The sequence below is a fragment of the Leucopleurus acutus genome (genome assembly GCF_964270905.1).
Source record: "Leucopleurus acutus genome assembly, chromosome: 2".
In the NCBI taxonomy this organism is placed as follows: Eukaryota; Metazoa; Chordata; class Mammalia; order Artiodactyla; family Delphinidae; genus Leucopleurus; species Leucopleurus acutus.
Window position 1 is genome coordinate 21,035,713 of NC_139143.1, and position 21,073 is coordinate 21,056,785.

Here is a 21,073-nt window from a genome sequence, read left to right on the forward strand (position 1 = left end):
ATTTAAAAATAAGCATTTGTATTTCCCTTTTCCTAAAGTATCTATTCAATTATTTTGCCCACTTTACTACTGAAATGCTCACCTTTTAAAAATATATACTATTTATTTATTTATTTTGGCTGCACTGGGTCTTAGTTGCAACATGCAGAATTCTTAGTTGTGGCATGCATGCAGGATCTAGTTCCCTGACCAGGGATCAAACCTGGGCCCCCTGAATTGGGAGCATGGAGTTTCACCCACTGGACCGCCAGAGAAGTCCCTGAAATGTTCACCTTTTTCTTAGTGATTTGTAGGAGTCCTCTAATATTTTGACATAAGCTTTTTGTTGGGTACATGTTTTACAAATAATTTATCAGTGGCTTTCCTTTTTTAAAAAAAATCTGTATAGTGAAGGGTAACATATTAAAATGTGTACAAATTCTAGGCACAGCTTAATGAATTTTCACAAAGTGAACACACCTGTGTGACTAACACCATATCCAGGAAAGAAAGATATTACCAGCATACTAGGAGCTTGACTTGTGCCCCCAAATCACTCTCTCCCAAGAGATAACAGCTATTCTTGACTTTTAATACCAAGATCAGTCTTTGCATGTTTAGAATGCCTTTTCTGTTTATGGTGTCTTCTGATTATGGTAAATTCTTAATGTTAACGTATTCAAATTTCTCAATCTCTAAATTCCTTTAGAGTCAGTGCTTTCTGTGTCCTATTTGAGAAATCTTTCCCCACTCCAAGGTCATGAAGGTATTCTTATAAGAGCTTTTTTGTTTTGCCATTCACATTTCATTCTATAATCCACACAGAATTAATTTTTGGCTATGGTGTGTGGTAGGAGCCCAATCCCATTCTAATCCACATGGACACTCAATTGTCCCAGCACTACTTACTTAATAGACTGTCATCTCACCCATGTATCTGCAGTGGCATTTTGATCATAAATCAAGTGTGGGTCTCTTTCCGGGCTCCCCATTCTCTCACTGGACTATTTCTTACCCTTGCACCACTACCGTAAGTGTCTTACTATAATTTTACAAAAAGTCTTGACATTCAGTAAAGCAAATTCTCCCGCCTTGACATTATTCTTCAAGAGTCTTAACTACTTTTAGCCCTTTGCATTTCCATGTAAATTATAACACAACAGCTGTCAAGTTCTTAAAAACAAAAAAACACAAAACATCAAATAACAAAAACACTGTTGGGACTGCAGTGAAGTTCAGATCAATTTTAGAAACAGTCACATCTTTACAAATTGCTTCTTCCAACCCATGAACTGGAATATATTTCTCCATTTATTTAAGACTTCTTAATTTCTCTCAATAAAGTTTTACTGCTTTCTTCACATGGGTCTTATACTTCTCATTGGATTTATTAAACTATATTGATATTTTCTGATATTATTATAAATGTTATTTCATTTTCTAAGCAACTGCTGATTGTTTATAAAGATAAAATCAATTCTTTTTTGGTACATAATTTTTAAAAAATCAAGGTACAATTCACACACAACATTATATTAGTTTCAAGTATACAACATAATGATTTGATATTTGTATATTGCAAAATGATCACAATAAGCCTATAGAATCAATTCTTATGTACAGATTTTACATCCAGGAACCATGCTAAACTCTCTTACTATCTTTTTTTTTTTTAATTTAATTTTTATTTACTTTTGGCTGCATTGGGTCTTCGTTGCTGTGCGCAGACTTTCTCTAGTTGTGGCGAGCGGGGGCTACTCTTCGTTGCAGTGCACGGGCTTCGCTTGTTGCAGAGCACAGGCTCTAGGCGTGTGGGCTTCAGTAGTTGTGGCTCGCGGGCTCTAGAGTGCAGGCTCAGTAGTTGTGGCCCACGGGCTTGGTTGCTCTGCGGCATGTGGGATCTTCCCGGACCAGGGCTCAAACCCGTGTCCCCTGAATTGGCAGGTGGATTCTTAACCACTGGACTACCAGGAAGCCCCTCTCTTACTATTTCTACTTATTTACCTATAGGCGCTTTTGCATGTTCTACACACATATTCATAAAATCTACAAATAATTTTTATCTTTTACTTCTGTTTTTGGTCCTAGTGCACTGATGAAAAGAGGTCATAGTAGGCACTATGTCTCGTTATTGGTCTGGAGAGGAATGCTTCAAGTATGATTTTGGCTCAAAGCATCCCTTAGAGAACACCCAGAGAACTGTTCTGTTCTCAGTCTGCTAGAATTTTAAAAAATCAGGAAGAGATTTAGAATTTAAACCTTTCTGCATCTATTCAGAGGATTATGAGATTTTCCTCCTTATTCTGCTAATGTGAATTGCCTTGATGTATTTTACTTATTGAACAATATGTTCTGAAAAATCATCAGTTCATGGAGATTTTCCTGATTATTATCTACAGTATTCTACAGTATTATTCAGCTAACCTACATATGGCAGTTAGGTTGTTTCTAATATTTTATTATTACAGATTACACCATAATAAACAACCTGGCGCATATGCAAATATTTTCTTCATATTCTTAGAGGTGTATCTTGAGAATAAATTCCTAGAAGTGAGATTGCTGGGCCTAAGAGTAAATGTGTACTTCTGATGTTATTGTTAAATATTGCTGAATTCCCCTCCAAAGGGACTGTACTATTTTGTATTCCTACCAGTGATGAATGAGCATCTGTCACAGCCTAAGCAACAGTAGTTTTCATTTGCATGTCTCTTATTATAAGTTGAGTATCTTTTCATATGTTTAAGGGCTATTTGTACATCTTTGTGTCTGTATGTACGTGTGTACTGTCTGTTCGTGTCTTTTGCCCAGTCTTTTAATGTGCTTGCTGGTTTTTGTTGCTGCAACTTAAACTTTTTATTTATATATTAAGGATGTTAGCCCCTTGTCTTTTTTACTTTGACTATGGCTTTCTTTCTTTGACAGTCAAAAGGTAATTTCTTATCCAATATTCAAAGTCAATGATATGAGACTATGTTTTTCCCAAGCGAACATTAAAACTGGTTTCTACCTTTGGATGAATCAGTTCATAATCTATAACTGTCTAGCTCTTTTAGTTGAAATGAATGAATGGGATGACATTTCTTTCCTCATTACCAACAAACCTTTTTGCCTCAGACCACACTAAAATCTAATCTAACCACTAAATATATTTCTAACAATTCAATATAAAGGCAGTGATTTCAAGCTGCAAGTTAATTTTTCAGCTTCATTATTCTATAATTCAAGGTAGTATGAAAACATTCCATCATGAAGGTTCAGTTTCACCCTCATTACACCTATTAAAGAGCATCTGCAAGCTGACAATAAAATGAAGATGACAAATGATTTAAAAAGGTGAATATTCAAGGTATTTCATGATGGTTTCCAATGTGCTCTCTCCCTGTATGACCAACTCCTACACACTCGGAGTCTCAGTTCAGGCTAGATTCCCTGTGCTGAACTCCCTTAGCCTTCTTTTTTTTTGCTTATCCATAACACACTGTGCACATCTCTAACCATAATTATGTACTGTTGGCTTCGTCTTGTTGAGTACATAGTAAGCTTCTTGAAAGACAAATCTGGGTAACCACTCATTTTTTTATTGTTTGGCATTAGTAATAAACAGATCCTTTTTGAGTTAATGTATTGTTGAATAAATAAATGAATTTCACAGCTCTAAAGGTTATATGATGTTCTAGTAAACAAATGGCTAGATAATATATATATTATATATGTATCGATGCACTGTCTTATATGACATGTGCGTGAAAGAAGATAAAATACTAGCATAATACCATACCACCTGCAGCTCCTGGGTTAGATGAGAAAGGTAGCATGTTTATGTACCAAAGGTAAAACCATATGATAATCAGAAATCAAAGCACTACATTAAAAGAAGATTTCTAAATGAACAATTAAAATATTCAACTATATAAAGTAACAGGAGAACAAGCAACTACACTTGTAAAACTTGAAGACTATAATCAGGATAAGAAAAGAAATGATCATACATGATCTGGTATAGACTAAGCTTTTCCAGCTAGAATAATTTGCTATTAAATCTAGACCAATTTGCTATTAAATCTAGACCAAATAATTTGCTATTAAATCTATCAAAAATAACAAATGTTCTTCTATGTGGTAGCACTGCATAAACAACAGATAATCAATGCTTACAGAACACTTCACTACGTGCCAGGCAATGTTCTAACTTTATATGTGTCAAGTCATTTAATCCTCACAATAATTCTATGATATAGGTGTTAATGTCAGTCCCATTTAGTTAGCAGAAGGTGAAAACTGGGGCACAGAAAAGTTAGGTAACTTGTCCATTATCACACAACAGTCTGACCCTAGAGTCCATGCTTCTGACTGCCATGTTCCATTTGCCACTTTTGTAATTTAATTGTCCACAAAGCCTAAAAAGGACCTGCAGGATAATCTGCATCTCAAGGTCCTTAACGTAAGTCCCCTTGCCATGTAACATACATGCTCACAGGCTCTGGGGATTGGAATATGGATGTCTTCGGGGAGCCATACAGGTAACTGCCTAAACCAGGATTTCTCAACCAGGTTTCCGCAGAATCCTAGGGGTGTGCTGGAGCTGTGGCTAGGAGCTCCACAAAAGAGAGTGATTAAGAAGGAATAAACGCCATCTGAACTTTGTGCACTGAGCAATGCGTGTTCACTGTGAGGGCCAGAGACTGGGCAGTCCCTACAGCAACTCTATTATTGGTCTTTGAGTCTCATATGGCAATGGGCAGTAGGACCACGTTCATCTGGTTGGATCCATTCTTAGTTTTTCATGTGAGAAAGGGGCAGCCACTGGCAGCTGGTAAGCTCTACAGTGCATGGAGGAAGGCCGCCCGGTGCTGTCAGCCTCTTCTGATTTACCTGCCCTACCTCCCCAGTGTACCACCAACTGGAGCAAACATGTCCTACTGCTGTCAAAGAAAACTGGGGGGAATTATTTGATTCAATGTGGCTTCTGAAGAAGAGGTACGAGCTAGGAGAGGAGGATTCCAAACCTAAGCCTACAGATGATTCTGATAAGGTAACAAAAACGAATCACAAGCTCCAGGGTCATTTTACTGCACTAGGGCAATAGGGGACACACGAAAGTCCACCTTGATGATGAAAACTATTTATCAATATGTTGTATTTGGACCAGTAATCCAAGTTGACCTATTCCACAGTGCATCAACCATAGAAGACAATTTATGAACGCAGCTATGGCTCCACAAACATAAAAAAAATCACTTAACTACAAATCACAACCATTGACAAGGTGCTAATATTTTGAGGTTCTAATAGCCATTTAAAATAAACAGAGTAAAGGGAACCCTCTTACACTGTTGGTGGGAATGTAAATTGATACAGCCACTATGGAGAACAGTATGGAGATTCCTTAAAAAACTAAAAATAGAACTACCATACGACCCAGCAATCCCACTACTGGGCATATACCCTGAGAAAACCATAATTCAAGAAGAGTCATGTACCAAAATGTTCATTGCAGCTCTATTTACAATAGCCAGGAGACGGAAGCAACCTAAGTGTCCATCTACAGATGAATGGATAAAGAAGATGTGGCACATATATACAATGGAATATTACTCAGCCATAAAAAGAAATGAAATTGAGTTATTTGTAGTGAGGTGGATGGACCTAGAGTCTGTTATACAGAGTGAAGTAAGTCAGAAAGAGAAAAACAAATACCATATGCTAACACATATATATGGTATCTAAAAAAAAAATGGTTCTGAAGAACTGAGGGGCAGAAGCAGAGGAGCAGCTGCAGTCCTCGTCCTTCACCTACAACTCCTCTGTTCCAAGGGAAGCTGATAACACTGCAGAACCTACCGTAAGGAGGATCTCCTCACATGGACTGGTTGGTTCTCTGTAATGGGGCCAAGACACTCTGGAAGAGAGAGATTTCGGAGAACCAGACTAGGAATGGACCGCCAGCCCAGAGACCAGGAGTCTGCGTGTTAAGTCCACAGAAGAAAACAGAGGTTACATGGAAACTGAAGTCAATGAAATCCTTTAAGACCCTGTCCTCACATGATTTTTCTTCCTGGTCTATAATGAAAAATGGCATGATGGTCTTTGTTCCAAAACAGTAGTATATCATCACCTAGACAAGACTCCTAAAGAGGCAATGACTTTTTGGATAATTACTGAGAATTATCTCTTTTGAAAACCCTGTGATTTGAGTTTGCTTATTAAGTAACTTTATTTGCTTGACGTTTTATGTGATATTGTACAGATGTTCCCACGGGTGTTGGTTCTAAAATAAGAGGTGAGTTGGTCCTTATTTTGCCTTAGTGCTTCGGAAATTAAACATCACTAACAAGGAGTATATTAATTTTTTATCCACACTTACAGCAGAGTTCAGTCAGGTGTCCAAAATGTAGACTAAGCAATATCATATTCATGTGATAATACATATAATCTTGTTAGTTTTCATTGCTTTAAATTTGTAATACTTGTAACTAAACTCACATATCTAGTACTATTAACACAGATTCTCTGTCATCCAAATTTATTTTTTTTTAAATTAATTAATTTATTTAGGCTGTACTGGGTCTCAGTTGTGGCATGTGGGCTTCTTAGTTGCAGCATATGGGTTTCCTAGTTGTGGCATGCGAACTCTTAGTTGCAGCATGCATGCAGGATCTAGTTCCCCAACCAGGGATCAAACCCAGGCCCCCTGCATTGGGGGCACAGAGTCTTACCCACTGGACCACCAGGGAAATCCCTGTCATCCAATATTTTTTAAGTGCACATTTCTTTGTGCTGCTAAAGCATGATTTAAAAAAAAAAAGGAAAAAAAAAGAAAAAAAAGGACATACATGATAATACTTTGCATTTAAGTAGCATTTCTTTTCTTTCAAGAAAAATACTTTAGTTATTCTGGGATAATTTTAAACACAATTTAAGATAATGATATTGTTCAAACCAGCCACAGTATTTGGTAGATAGGTAACATATTAAATGTGTCTTCAAATTCTGGCAATAGATAATCTTTGCAACTGACACTGCAGGTAGATAAAAAGTTATGCAGGGACCATTTATTTGTTTTGAAATACTGAATTCGATTTAGAGGTAGAAATCGTGGTAAAACATTGAAATACACACACAAGTTCTCCTAGCAAGTAATTTATTGTCTAGCAGTTGAGGAAAATGGGTTCCTCTAAGCTTTCACGAAAAAGAGTTTGAAAAACTGTTAAGATGCTTGTTCGTGTTTAAAACTGCTTTAAAAGTTTGAAAAAAATCTTAGGGGCCATTATCATTTAAATAATATTGTATCTAGGTCTATGAAATTAAAATTATAGCTGATTGAAGCTGTTTGCATACATAAAGAGAGTATCAGTGTCACTATCACATTTCGGAAAAAAAATTAATAAACACACATCCACAAAGTCTAGAAGGAGTCAGTGGGCATGTGCTTCATGTAGAAATGTTAGTTTAAAAAGGGCAATCCATCATTCCCTACAGCAAGCAAGGGAGAGTTCCCCACAGGTGTCTGAGTTGCAAGGTTGAATTGCCAGAGTACTTTCAAGAAAGAGGAGGCCAGATGTTGCCGGGTGCTTTGAAGATGAGGGCTGCAGGAGGTAGCATACTTAACAGACATTTCATATGAACCAGTCTCTGCAAAGCTCTGAAGAAAACCCTTTAACTTCAAGTGACAGGATTCTTGGATTTAAAAGAAAAAGAATTAACTTTAAAAGGAAATCCTGAAATAGTTCCACGACTGCTTGGGCTTGAGAGAGGGAAAAAATATACATAAGGCTCACATCTTATTAAACACCAGCCTGGAGAACAAGAGGACAAAATCAAAGAGTGTCTCCCTGCCCTTTACACTCCAGTAAATGCCCGGGTGAGGGGCAGCTTCTCTGATTGCTCTGCACAGCCTGAGAACTTGAGACTTCGGGAGAAGAAAAAGAACTTGGCGAGCTGTGGTCTAACCGCACCCTTGAGATGAGATTCACCGCTGTGCTCCTAGGCATGCTCTGGATTTCCGTGAAAGAAGGATGCCCTGATAGTCATAGGAAAGCAATGAACATTTTGCTGCAATTTTCAACTTCTTATATGTGTGAGCGAGAAAAAACTTCATTTCAGCTGAAAATGAAATTCATGTTTGCTTATTTCTCAAGTTCCACTCAGAATTGAGTACTTGTGCAGGAAAACCCAAGCACAGGTTTCACGCTGAAGAGGTAAATTTCATTCTTTTTCAGTTTCAAAAATAAACATGTTTTATGCATATTTAAGCCTATATAAGAGCTCAAAACACCAACACATTTGTATAATTTTGAACCTGCTAAGCCTATGTTTGAGTTTAATCACGTCATTCAGTAAAAAAATGTTTTTTAAAATCTTGAAAATTGTGTCTTGGCTATTTTTTATTCATATTTCTTGGGCTTATGATTTTAAGAGCTTTATATTCAGCAATGTCAATACATTTTTAGGCCATAAAAAACACGTTATAAATTTATATCCTTGATTTAAATGAAATCTACCAAGCCTACCTTTAGAAGAATTAAATCCTACTTTGGCTTAATCCAATTATTTAACAAAAATTTATGATGTTTGCCATATGAGTTTTTTAAATTTTGAAGAGGAAAAAGATTAATATCAAAAAAGGTAAGATAATATCTACCTCCCCCCCGCCCCCCATTAAAGGCTGGCTAAAAAGTCGCTTTCCGTTTTAAATGGGAAAAAACGATTCTGGGTCCTACCACATCTGCACACCATACCTTATTCCTCATCAGCCTCACAGTGGTGCTGGTTACAGACCTGTAGGCGTTTGTCAGCACGCATAAACCTGCACACTAAAAAGGGTGAATGTTGTATATGTAAGTGACACCTCAATAAACGTGACTTTCAAAAAAAGTCACAACAAACTTACAATTCAGTAACTTATATAAAAACAAAGATAATAAATTAAAAGTCACAACAATTCCCAGAACTATCTTGCCACCAAATGCAAACACAGCCTAGGCATAACTAAAATCTTGGATTCTCTCAGAATAACAAGGAAAATAAAACGTTTCCTGCTTTACAGTTAAGTTAAAGGTTAAATGCCATCTTGTTATCTTGATGATGTCAATGAATATAATTTTACGAGTCATTTTTTAATGACACCTATAGGTCATGGACAATAATGACCCCAAACTAAAAACAGCTAATTAAACTACATGTACTCGTTCAAAAAAGAAATTCAGAGAATAGAAGGGTTCAGTAAGCCTTCTGTACCTCTGAAATGAAATATCACAATGCTATATCAGTTTACAAAAATCTATTCAGTTTGGGCTTACTCTTACATAGCAAATGGATTTAATTTATGGCAGAAGTTTCTTTTCAACTCAGCAACCTGAACCTCATAAAAACCTTGATCTGTATGTTTCATGGCTTACATCATCTGCTTTAAAGATCTTGTTTGCTACAGAAGTACAGCAAGTGAGCAAACAACCAAGTCAGATAGAAATTTATAGTACTGGAAGCTACGGCAATGATAATATGTGGTTTGCAAAGGGAATAACAACTATTCAGTTAGTAAAACAGCGAGATAATTTCTCTCACCATCTCAACAATTTTGAAATTTCCTACATATATGACAAAAACAAGAAAAATACATCTCTCTTTTCATAAAGCAAGGTACATTAGGAATAATGCCCTATACCAAAGAAACATTATTAACAATAAGAGCTACCATCTACAGTAATTGTCCCAATAATCCTATAGTGTAGGTATTGTTATCTCCATTGAAAGATGATGATGATGAGAATAATCACCTCACTAATATTCAGCATGTGACAGGTACTGTGCTAAAAGCTTCATATGCTGTACCTTGTTTAGTCTTCACAGGAACCTTATGAGTAGGCATGATTATCACCCCATTTTATAAATAAAGAAATTGAGGTTAAACTGGTTTAAGAATAGGTGCAACTAGTAATGGACAGAGATTAGACTCAAGCCCAGTGTCTGTTGGTTCAAGTCTATGTTGCTCCAACTCCATAATGCCTCCTCCCCAAGGGGCATTATAAACACTGGAATATCACTATTATTACTGTAGTACTTTATTGCACTTCACAGATATCTCATTTTTTACAAATTGAACATCTGTGGTAACCCTGTGTCAAGCAAGCAAGCCAGTCTACTGGCGCCATTTTTCTGACAGCATTTGTTCACTTTGTGTCTCTTTTGTCACATTTGGATAATTCTTGCAATATTTCAAACTTTTTCATTATTGTTACAGTGATCTGTGATCAGTGATCTTTGATGTTACCATTGGAACCACAGATGTGGTAGAAATAGCAAGAGAACTAGAATTAGAAGTGGAGCCTGAAGATGTGACTGAATTGCTGCCATCTCATAAAACTTTAACAGATGAGGAATTGCTTCGTACAGATGAGCAAAGAAAGTGGTTTCTTGAGATGGAATCTACTCCTGGTGAAGATGCTGTGAAGATTGTTAAAATGGCAACAAAAAATTTAGACCATTACATAGACTTAGTTGATAGACAGTGGCAAGGTTTGAGAGACTTGACTCCAATTTTGAGAGAAGTTCTACTATGGGTGAAGTGCCATTAAATAGCACTGCATGCTAGAGAGAAACCGTGAAAGGAAGAGTCAACCTAGGTGGCCAACTTCACTGTGCTCTGATTTGAAGAAGGTGCCACAGCTGCCCCAACCTTCTGCGACCACCACCCTGATCAGTCTGCAGCCATCAATGTTAGACAAAACTCTCCACCAGCAAGAAGGTTACAACTAGCTGAAGGTTCAGATGAGGGCTAGCATTATTTTAACAATAAAGTTTTTTTCTTTTTTTAATATTTGTTTATTTATTTATTTCTGGCTGTGTTGGGTCTTGGCTGTGGCACACGGGCTCCTCTCTAGTTGTGGAGCATGGTTTCCAGAGCGTGCAGGCTCAGTAGTTGCAGTGTGTGGGCTCCAGAGCGTGTGGGCTATGTAGTTGCAGCACATGAGCTCTCTAGTTGTGGCACATGGGCTCAGTAGTTGCAGCGCGTGGGCTTAGCTGCCCCACGGCATGTGGGATCTTAGTTCCCTGACCAGGGATCGAACCTGAGTCCCCTGCGCTGGAAGGCAGTTTCTTAACCACTGGACCACCAAGGAAGTCCCAGCAATAAAGTATTTTTTAAATTAAAGTATGTACCTTGTTTTTTTAGACATAATGGTATCACACACTTAACAAGACTATAGTGTACACGTAACTTTTATACGTACTGGGAAACCAATACATCTGTGTGACTTGCTTTCTTGCAATACTCACTTTATTGCGGTGGTCTGGAACCAAACCTGCAGCATCTCCAAGGTCTGCCTGTACTTTTATTACCAAGAAAGTTATCAGGATAATACATAAATTGTATCTAGCTGTATTTTAAAGCTTCTGGCATCTATTTTAAAATACATCACAATATATAAGCATAGTACACTAAAGTGAACTATTATAGTTTACCAGAAATGAAAACTGTGTACTGTATAAGAATAGAACAGAGTAAAACAGTAATTGGGAGAGGCAAGAAATTTATCCAGGGTGGCTGCCTAGGTTACTGACAGAGAGGGAAGATCTTCTGTAAACAAAAAAGCCTTGCCATACGTTATTTGCTTTCCTAAAACAAGATGGGAAGAAAAGGGCATTTGCTTTGTATTCATTCTCCCTGGGTCCAGTTTTTTTTTTTTTTTTAAATAAATTTATTTATTTATTTTTGGCTGTGTTGGGTCTTTGTTTCTGTGCGAGGGCTTTCTCTAGTTGCGGTGAGCGGGGGCCACTCTTCATCGCGGTGTGCGGGCCTCTCACTATCGCGGCCTCTCTTGTTGCGGAGCACAGGCTCCAGACGCGCAGGCTCAGTAGTTGTGGCTCACAGGCCCAGTTGCTCTGCGGCATGTGGGATCTTCCCAGACCAGGGCTCGAACCCGTGTCCCCTGCAGTGGCAGGCGGATTCTCAGCCACTGCGCCACCAGGGAAGCCCCTGGGTCCAGTTTTAATGACCACAATTTGATTAATTAAAGAAGTACTTACAAAAGTGTACAGAAAAGAGTTAACATAGCAGGTCTGAGATTGTTACTCTTAGAAAGGCCTGAGCACAAGGTAGACCCCTGACTAGAGTCTGGGAATCTGGATTTTGGGAGGGTTCCTACTATCCCCTGATAAGAATGGTCACTGTGCCTAAGTTATTTTTACAAACAACATGGTTTATGCTGAATTATCTGCTTTCCTTCTAGGAGTCTGGAATTTTGGTCAGTGCTAAGGCAGAGGGTGTCTATGTGATCAGCCGCCAGTAACAGCTTTGGGCATGGAGTCTCTAATGTGCATCCCGCTTCCCTGGTGGACACTTCACGTGTGTCATTACAATCTGTCACTAGAGGAATCAAGCACAAGCTATGTGACTCCACTGGAAAAGGACTCTTGGAAGCTTGCACCTGGTTTCCGCCAGACTTCGCTCATGCACCTTTTCCCTTTGCGGACTTTGTTTTTGTATTCTTTCTCTGGAATAAATCACAGCTGTGAGTACAATCACATGCTGAGTCCTGTGAGTCCTCCTAGTGAATCTCCAAACGCGAAGGTGGTCTTTGGAACCCCAAAACAGATAGTAAGATACTTTCAGACTATACTTATAAAACAGCTACTGCCCAAAACACGACCATTTGCTTAAGATTGGCATGAACCCTGGAGAGGTTTTACTCTCTACTAGCAAATACCAAAATAAGTTCCAAACACCTTGACCTTGTATTGAGTTAAGTAATGTATATTTTTAACAAGTGATACTCACCGGGAACTCTAGCAGGAAAGGCATCAGGAGACCCTGCTCCAGCACCACCCTCTTCTTCATCTTCTTCAAATTCCAAATTCTCTTCTTCACCAGGTGCTAAAATTCTTCTACATGCAAAAGGACAGAGAAAAGAGTGAGCTACAAAACTAAATATACTAGAGAAGACTCATAGCTACTCATTTCCTAGGTAAGATGTTGATATAAAAAATGCTGACATAAAATGTTAATATGTTACTACTAATGATATCAGTATACCAACATTGATATAAAACATCCAGAATCTCTGAAAAACAGGTATAAAATAAGATGATAGAATAAGAAGACAAATATTGATGCTTATTTATTTTACCTTAAGGGGACAGGCTGAACATCAAATGGGAATTCTTTATTATATGTAAGAATATTCTTTAGGACTAGAATAAAAAGAGAAAGACGTATGAATTATCTCATGAATCAAAATAAACAATTTTATTGTCAATGACTGATTTTTAGTCAATTTTACTATGCCTATTAATACTTTTTTTAAAATTCCCAATCTTATCATCATCCAGAGCCATAAACCATTGACTATCTTAGCAAAATGAAAATATCCGTACTCCAAGTACCAGTAATTTCAGAGTATTGTTAGACCTCCAAGGAGAGTTACTTCTAGAGTCTCAGAGTCCTTATGGAAAATGAACCCCAAAATAGTTCTATGTACAAAGTCCTAGGTGAGACATGGGGCACCAGAGAAGAGAGTAACTCCTCCCTGGAGTATTTAAATTAAAAGATTGGTGTCAAAGATGACCAATGAGAGGGACATGAGCATATCTTATTCTATGTCCTGATGAGACTTCCCCTCAACTCCATAAAACTGGTAAAGTTTATAGTAGTGAGGTTATAATTCTCATACGTATTTTACCATAGTTTATTACAAATGTGTAATATATATATACATATATGTGCATATATTCTTACATACACACACACACAAACACAAAGAGGGATTTATCCTCAAGAGAAGTCTTCAAACAACATGGTACCACCTCCTGTATTATGGTTGTGGTCAATGACTATATCCTGGCATGTAAACTTAAAGAGAGGTGCTATATGTAACTTAGTGCTTCATATCTGGTCTTATGGATTCCCAGTAACTACCTGCAACCATATGAAGGTGAAGTAATAGCATTAATTGGGCAACCCAAAATATTTCTATGATTTTATACTCAACTTATTCAGTCTCTCTAAGTTTGGAGTCCTGCAGTTGAGAGCTAAAATAGGTATGGATGTTGTCATCCCCAAAAAGGAAATCCCTGTGTACAGGTTGCAATTATATGCCTTACTCCAATCGGAGTTGGATGTGTTTATCAGACTTCTTCTAACATATGCTCTCCTACTAAGCCCTTCGGGGAGAGAAGTCTGAGACTTGGGTCTAGATTCTCACTCATTCTTATTCTCTCTCCCTCTCCAACTCTTACCCTCATTCTTCCTCTCTTTTTCTTCTCCTCAACAAACGTGCACTGAGTGCTAAAGATATGGCAGTGATAGAGACAGAGGGTTCTTGCCCTCATATGTGGATCTTAGACCCTAGTCAGGAAAAGCAGACAATAATAAGGCAACAAATAAACAAGATAATGTTAAGACTGCAATTAGTGTAATGAAGGACACAGAGGATGCTTGTGTACATGGAATAGAGGGATAACTTCAGCTGAGGTGAACAGGGCAGGCCTCTCAAACCTGAATTACTAGAAGACATTTGAGCCATGACCTGGATGAGAGGAAATGTCCACAAGTAGCTCTGGGGCAAGGGCTCTCCAAGAATTAGAGAACACGCTAGAGCAACAACAAAGGCTCTGGGGCAGGAGCTTGTTCAAGGAATAGAATGGACTGTAGAGCTAAAGTCTGATAAGCAAGGGGGAAGTAGCAAAAGCTCTGAAATCAGATCTTAGCCCTACAAGGATGTTAATGACTTGAGCATTCACATAACTACTCTGAATCTCCGTTTCCCCAGTTCTAAAATCAGAATACCATTTCCTTCCCAGACTGTTGAGAAAATTAAATTAAATAACACAGTATATGACACTGCATGGGAACATTTAAAGTACCATAAAAGTATAAGTCTACATTATTATATGGTAATTTATTTCTCCATAGTTTTCCCTATCTGGCTGACTAGAATCCTATTATTTCAGATCTCACTAAGGACTATTTTTAAAATTATAAGACTATCCTCTCTAAACTTGGTGCATGAATGCTCCTTGTAAGCTATTCATTCAACTCAAATATCAATTAATTCATCAGTCCCCAACCTTTTTGGCATCAGGGACCGGTTTCATGGAAGACAATTTTTCCACAGACCGCGGGTGAGGGACGGGGGATGGTTCAGGTGGTAATGCGAGCAATGGGGAGCGACAGGGAGCGATGGGGAGCAGCAGATGAAGCTTCGCTCCCTCACTGCTGGCCACTCACGTCCTGCTGTGAAGCCCGGTTCCTCACAGGCCGCAGATCAATACTGGTCTGCGGCCCAGGGGTTGGGGACCCCTGAATTAATCACTTACACAGTATTATACTAGATACTGAGAACAGGGAATGGGTGACAAAAAAAAAAAGATCATGTATATCCATATCAGAAATGATCACATTTTAATAATAAAAAGGAAAAATCAAACCTTAAAATATGTACAAAACAACATCAGTTAAAAAGTTGAAAATCATATTAGTCATTAAGAATATCTTAAATTTGTATTATAATAGAAGAATTAAACAGTATTTTCTTTCCTTAGGCATCAATGCTTTGAAAAGGAAATGTCTGTTTTGCAGTAATAGCCTCTCCTTTATTTTGTATTTATAAGTATAGAGTATATCAGATATTTAATTTGTGTGAGTAACTTTGGGAGAAAAATAACAGCTCCTTTCTCCCTTTCTGTAAATGTGGATAGGTTTCCATTTTCACCAACTATGGAGTAACAGGGATTCTAACGTCCTTTTAAAATAGGGTTCTACATAAATTTTACATAGGATTTTTCTTCTGACACTAATATTGATATTTTAGGAGAATTTAGAGAAGAGAGAAGCAAGTTTATAATTCCATGGAAGGTATTATCATGAGCATGGAGTCTACCACCATTGGGGACTAACTGGCTCATCCAGTAGAAATCACACACACAGGCCCACCCTCTACTGGTAAGAACTCAGCATTCTCAGCCTGCTGTCATGGAACAGGCCCTGCAACCTCCTGAAGCTGACACTCTAAAAATCTCACAGACACACACCCCAGATGTATTCTTCTTTTGCGGCTGACATTTTTCATTTTTGTGGTAGGCAAAAATGAGCAAGTGCTTCCCATCTGAAAGGTTATTTTTTTAATTATGTGAGAAGATTCCCTGAAGACATTCAACTTAAAAATCTGCCGAGTTCATACTATAGGCAGAGCGTTGAATGAGGCTCTGTGGGGAAAATACAGAGGCTATTCACAATCTTGAGGAGAGAAATAAATATAAGTGAGAAAAATACAGGGAAGACTACAATGGGGGCTATAAAAAGTGCTCCTAGAAAGGACATGAAGTAGAGCTTAATTATGGCTAGGGAAAGCACGGAAAGCTTTCAGAGAAAGGTGGGATTTCTTCGGGGCCTTCAAAGATGAATTAATGGAAGGGAACTTCACAGTTTATGGGGTTGTCACGGGGGAACAAGTCTGAGTAAGAAGTAGTCTGCTACTAAGGATTAACATAAGAAAATCAAGTAACTAGTACTTTCAAGATCTTAGTTTTAGTATGAATTTCAGACAGGATTATATTTTTAAAACTTTGAAGGAAAAATACATTAGCAAAATAAACCAACTAGGACTAACATGTTGAAAGACACAGTCATTCATTAATTTTCCTTTCCTTAACATTCTTAGAAGAGGCAGAGGTCAGCTTGACTAAGAACACTGAATCTGAAATATAGTCAAACACCAAGAAAATGTTTAATTGTGATAAAATAATTAACTCATAACAAGTGCCTAGATTTTATAAATTCAAAATTACAGAGCATATCCTACTGAGATACAATATACACATTTATGTTCCTTTTAGAGGCAACAGCAAATTAAAATCATCTAAAAAAATAATAAGTACCAGGAAGGGAGAAGTCCAAATGAGAAGCACTATATAAATTCAAACTATAACAAAATGAATCCCAATAATACTCTTTCCTTTCCATTCCCACACCAAATCTTAAAAAAAACAAACAAAAACAAATAAACAAAGTAGAAGACTAATGCAGATTTTAGTCCAATCTTCCACTAAGATATGGGCCAAAAATCTCTCAGGAACTTGACCTGAAGAACCATGATATTTAGGGTTGATGCCAATACTGCACCATTCCAAGTATTAATAACAGAGCGCAGTGGTAGGAATGCAGGCTTTGAGATCACTTAGAACCCTGGTCAAAATCCGGTTCTGGCATTTACAAGCTGTAAGATCACGGGCAAGTGTCAGTAAGCAAAATGCCGTTGAGACGATTTATCTGAGTGCTTGGCATACTGCTGCTACTCGAAAAAATGGCAACCGTTATTACCAACGAGAAAGTCTATGAGGCCATAGGAGGAATAACTGAGCAAGTCTATGGAAAGAGATAATAAACATCTGAGTATAAGCGTTTGCAAACTTTACAGTCACCCTACATACCTAACAGGTTCTTAAGTTTTATTTGGAAACAAACTGAAAAGAAATGGAAAATAGTGACTAGGTAAGGATCCCAAATCCAAATTATTCTTATCATTTAAAAGTGAACGTTATGATTTTCTTTAGAAACATTATACGACTCAGACATCCCAACTGCAGCTGAAATCTTTTTTTTAAAGCCATCAATGTGCTTTTCTTAAAATAAATATATATATAGCCAGTTGCAAAAGACCATACATTATATGATTCCATTTATACGAAATGTTCAGAACAGGCAAATTTATAGAGACAAAAAGTAGATTAGTGGTTGCCTAGGGCTGGGAATTGGGGGAAGCTGGAGGGAAATGACTGAATGCTAACGGATAAAGGGTTTCTTTATGGGGTGATAAAAATGTCCTAAAATTGACTGTGGTGATATTCAATACTTGTGCCCTTGCTTATATTTCAAACATTTCCTCTAAGAGAACATTCATTTGAACCAGCAAAAAAGCTTCATCTAGCAGCAACCTAACCACCAAAATATTTGAAGGAATTGTTTACCTCAAAAAAACTTTCAGGAAGGAAAATGAGGACAACAAGGAAATATTTTATAGAGCAGATCAAACAGCTGGACTGCAGTTTTCAGTGACATGCTGTATAAATAGGCATCAATGACTATAACTTTATATTCTCCAGTAGACTCTACTGTAAATGTTTACCAAAGTAATTTAATTATAGTCTTATTAAAGAGATTAAAACAAAATAAAGGCTAAAACAGATAGATGAGGTACGACATAGAATCAAATAATTTTTCATATTCTATAATGAAAGTGAACCAAAGAATAATTACTATAAATATTATAGGAATTATAAAAGCACAAAAAAATTACATAGGACTAGATATTAACAGAAATGACTCAAATCAGCATTCTGCTAAATAACCTTAATATCCATAACAGCTCAAATATTTTTCTAAAGGAGTATCACTAAAAAATATAAAACAAAACTTACTTGGTTCTAGCTTCTTCAGATCCTCCAGTTTAAATTCTTCTTGGGACTGTGTGGACTGAATTTAAAACATGCGCATTACATATTTTTATTACAAAGATTTCACTGCACCCTATGTCTTTTAAGTGGTTGACGACATATTCAAAAAGTAGCCAAAATAAATGAATCTATTTCTTGCTTTCAGGGTAAAAAAAAAAAAAAATTCCAAACTGGTTTTTGTTTTTGTGTTTTTTGGAACATTCAGGCTAAAAATAACAGAAAAAAAATTGAAGTCATATCTTTTATTTTTACAGTTTATATAATATGAACTAAATCTTTTAATATGAGTTTAACCCATGAATTCTTACTGTTATAAAACCTTTGTGAGACGATACTGCTTTTGGCATGAATGCTAATATTTTATCAGAATAGTTCACAATAATTTCTTTTCCTTATATTAAAAAGTTGGAGGGGGGAACCTATTTACCTGTAAAGCTGCACTTCGTAATTCCAAGCATGTTGCAATTTTGCCTATGGTTTTCTGAAGGAAAAAGAAAAAGCTATAAATACCAAATATATCATAACTGTTAGCTGTCCAAATCATCAAGTTAATTTTCATTGATAAGCAATCTATAATTTTAAAAAACAAGTTAAATTTTACTTCTTTTAGCATCTTGCAGACTTTGGAGATGAGAAACAGGAGGTAAAGGGCTGGGATCGGGCAGAGAAGGTGAGTATATATTCGCTCCTAACCTAATGTGCCACAACCAATTTTAAATCAAGTTTGCTTTGATGATAGCTTTAGATGTGCTTTAAAGGGCAATGAAAAGGACTTCAAGCATCTTCCCTCCTAAGCTTTACCTTTTCTTCTTCTCCATAAAGTCTGATATTCACTAAAAGACTTAAAAACAAAAATATCTGAAAGTTAGCACAGTGGTATAATTTAATTTTGACTCAAATCCAATCTTGACTTGTTCAATTAAATATATCAACAATACTAAGCAGAATCAATACTTGTGATAAATGGTGGTAAATTTTACAGTCAGATCTGAGCTATAAAATGGATACAAGTGATAAGGTGTAGTCCCTGTCTTTAATAGGCTCATGTTTCTATTCTATAAGACACATTCAGAATCACTGTAACATAAAGCAGAGGCACTTGATTCTATAGGGCTTCAGCGAACTAAGCGGTAATATGTCCTGGAGAAACAGGACAAGAATCGGAATTAGGATTCAAGCCCCAGTGACTGGGAGGATTTCTAAAACTAATGTACTATGAAAACTGTCATGGTTCATTTGTCTGAAGTCCCAAACTGAAGCAGGGGGAGAAAGGTTTGAAATGTGAAATGCGTGTGTTGGGGGAGGGAGGTCATTATAAAGGGGACCTTCTAGGACCAGCTGCAAAATCTGTTATTACTTTAGCAATAAATCATACAGATAGTTTCTGGACAGAAGAATGACTATCAGATTTGCCCTTTAAGAAGACCGCTGTGTGGGCTTCCCTGGTGGCGCAGTGGTTGAGAGTCTGCCTGCCGATGCAGGGGACACGGGTTCGTGCCCCGGTCTGGGAGGGTCCCACGTGCCGCGGAGCGGCTGGGCCCGTGAGAGGCCCGCGTACCACAAAACAAAACAAAACAAAGAAGACTGTTGTGATAACAGTATCCATAGGGTGAAGGAGAAAAGGGAAAAGAATAAAGGTAAGATCAATCAGGTTATTTCAACTGTCTATGTAAACAGTAATCAGAACAAGAACATGAATGACTAGGGTTGAAATGCAAAGGAGGAGACCCATAGAACAAATATGTGCACGAGCAGGCAGCAGCTGAATTATGCCCATCAAGACTTTTAAATCCTTCCTAATAAAAAGGAATAAATCCTGACAATAAAAGTGAATATATATGTACAATATTTGCAATGCCTTCACAAAAAAAATATTCTGGAAAAGAAAAGGATGTTTTTCTATACATACTGACGACCTGCAAAAGTTTAGTCAATTAGATTTGGTGGTTTTCTCTTTCATCAATTTTCTTTGGAAGATAAATGAGGAGCAAAGAGGAGTAACAACTATCGTCCTGGTACCTGGCACCCAGGCTAGATGGCACTACGCAATTATCATGTGGGCCATAAACAGCTGGGATAGTTCACAATATAAAACACTAATTCTACAAATAACAAATGCTAGAGAGGGTGTGGAGAAAAGGGAACCCTCCTACACTGTTGGTAGGAATGCAAATTGGTGCAGCCACTATGGCAAACAGTATGGAGGTTCCTTAAAAAACTAAAAATAGGGTTGCCATATGATCCAGCAATCCCACCCCTACGCATATATCTGGAGAAAACTATAATTAGAAAAGATACATGCACCCCAATGTTCACAGCAGCACTATTCACAATAGCCAAGACACAGAAGCAAGGTAAATAAATGTCCATCAACAGATGAATGGATAAAGAAGATGTGGTATATATATACAATGGAATACTCCTCAGCCATAAAAAAGAATGAAATAATGCCATTTGCAGCAATATGGATGGGCCTAGAGATTATCATACTAAGTGAAGTAAGTCAGAAAGAGAAAGACAAACACCATATGATATCACTTATGGAATCTAAAATATGACACAAATGAACTTATTTATGAAACAGAAACAGACTCACAGATATAGAAAACAAACTTATGGTTACCAAAGGTGAAAGGGGGAAGGA

At 37.3% G+C, this 21,073-nt stretch overlaps 1 protein-coding gene across 3 annotated transcripts in view; it reads right to left on the reverse strand.

The window, feature by feature from the left end:
• AIDA (axin interactor, dorsalization associated) overlaps positions 1-21,073 on the reverse strand; it is a 43,099-nt gene that overhangs the window by 8,693 nt on the left and 13,333 nt on the right. For all 3 annotated transcript variants that reach the window (XM_082833071.1, XM_082833069.1, XM_082833070.1), the window contains exons 3-6: positions 18,857-18,910; positions 18,394-18,448; positions 13,107-13,170; positions 12,758-12,864 (exon numbers count right to left, since the gene is read on the reverse strand). In XM_082833071.1, coding sequence (XP_082689197.1) covers positions 12,758-12,864; positions 13,107-13,170; positions 18,394-18,448; positions 18,857-18,910 — 280 coding nt within the window. The remainder of the gene's footprint in view (positions 1-12,757; positions 12,865-13,106; positions 13,171-18,393; positions 18,449-18,856; positions 18,911-21,073) is intronic.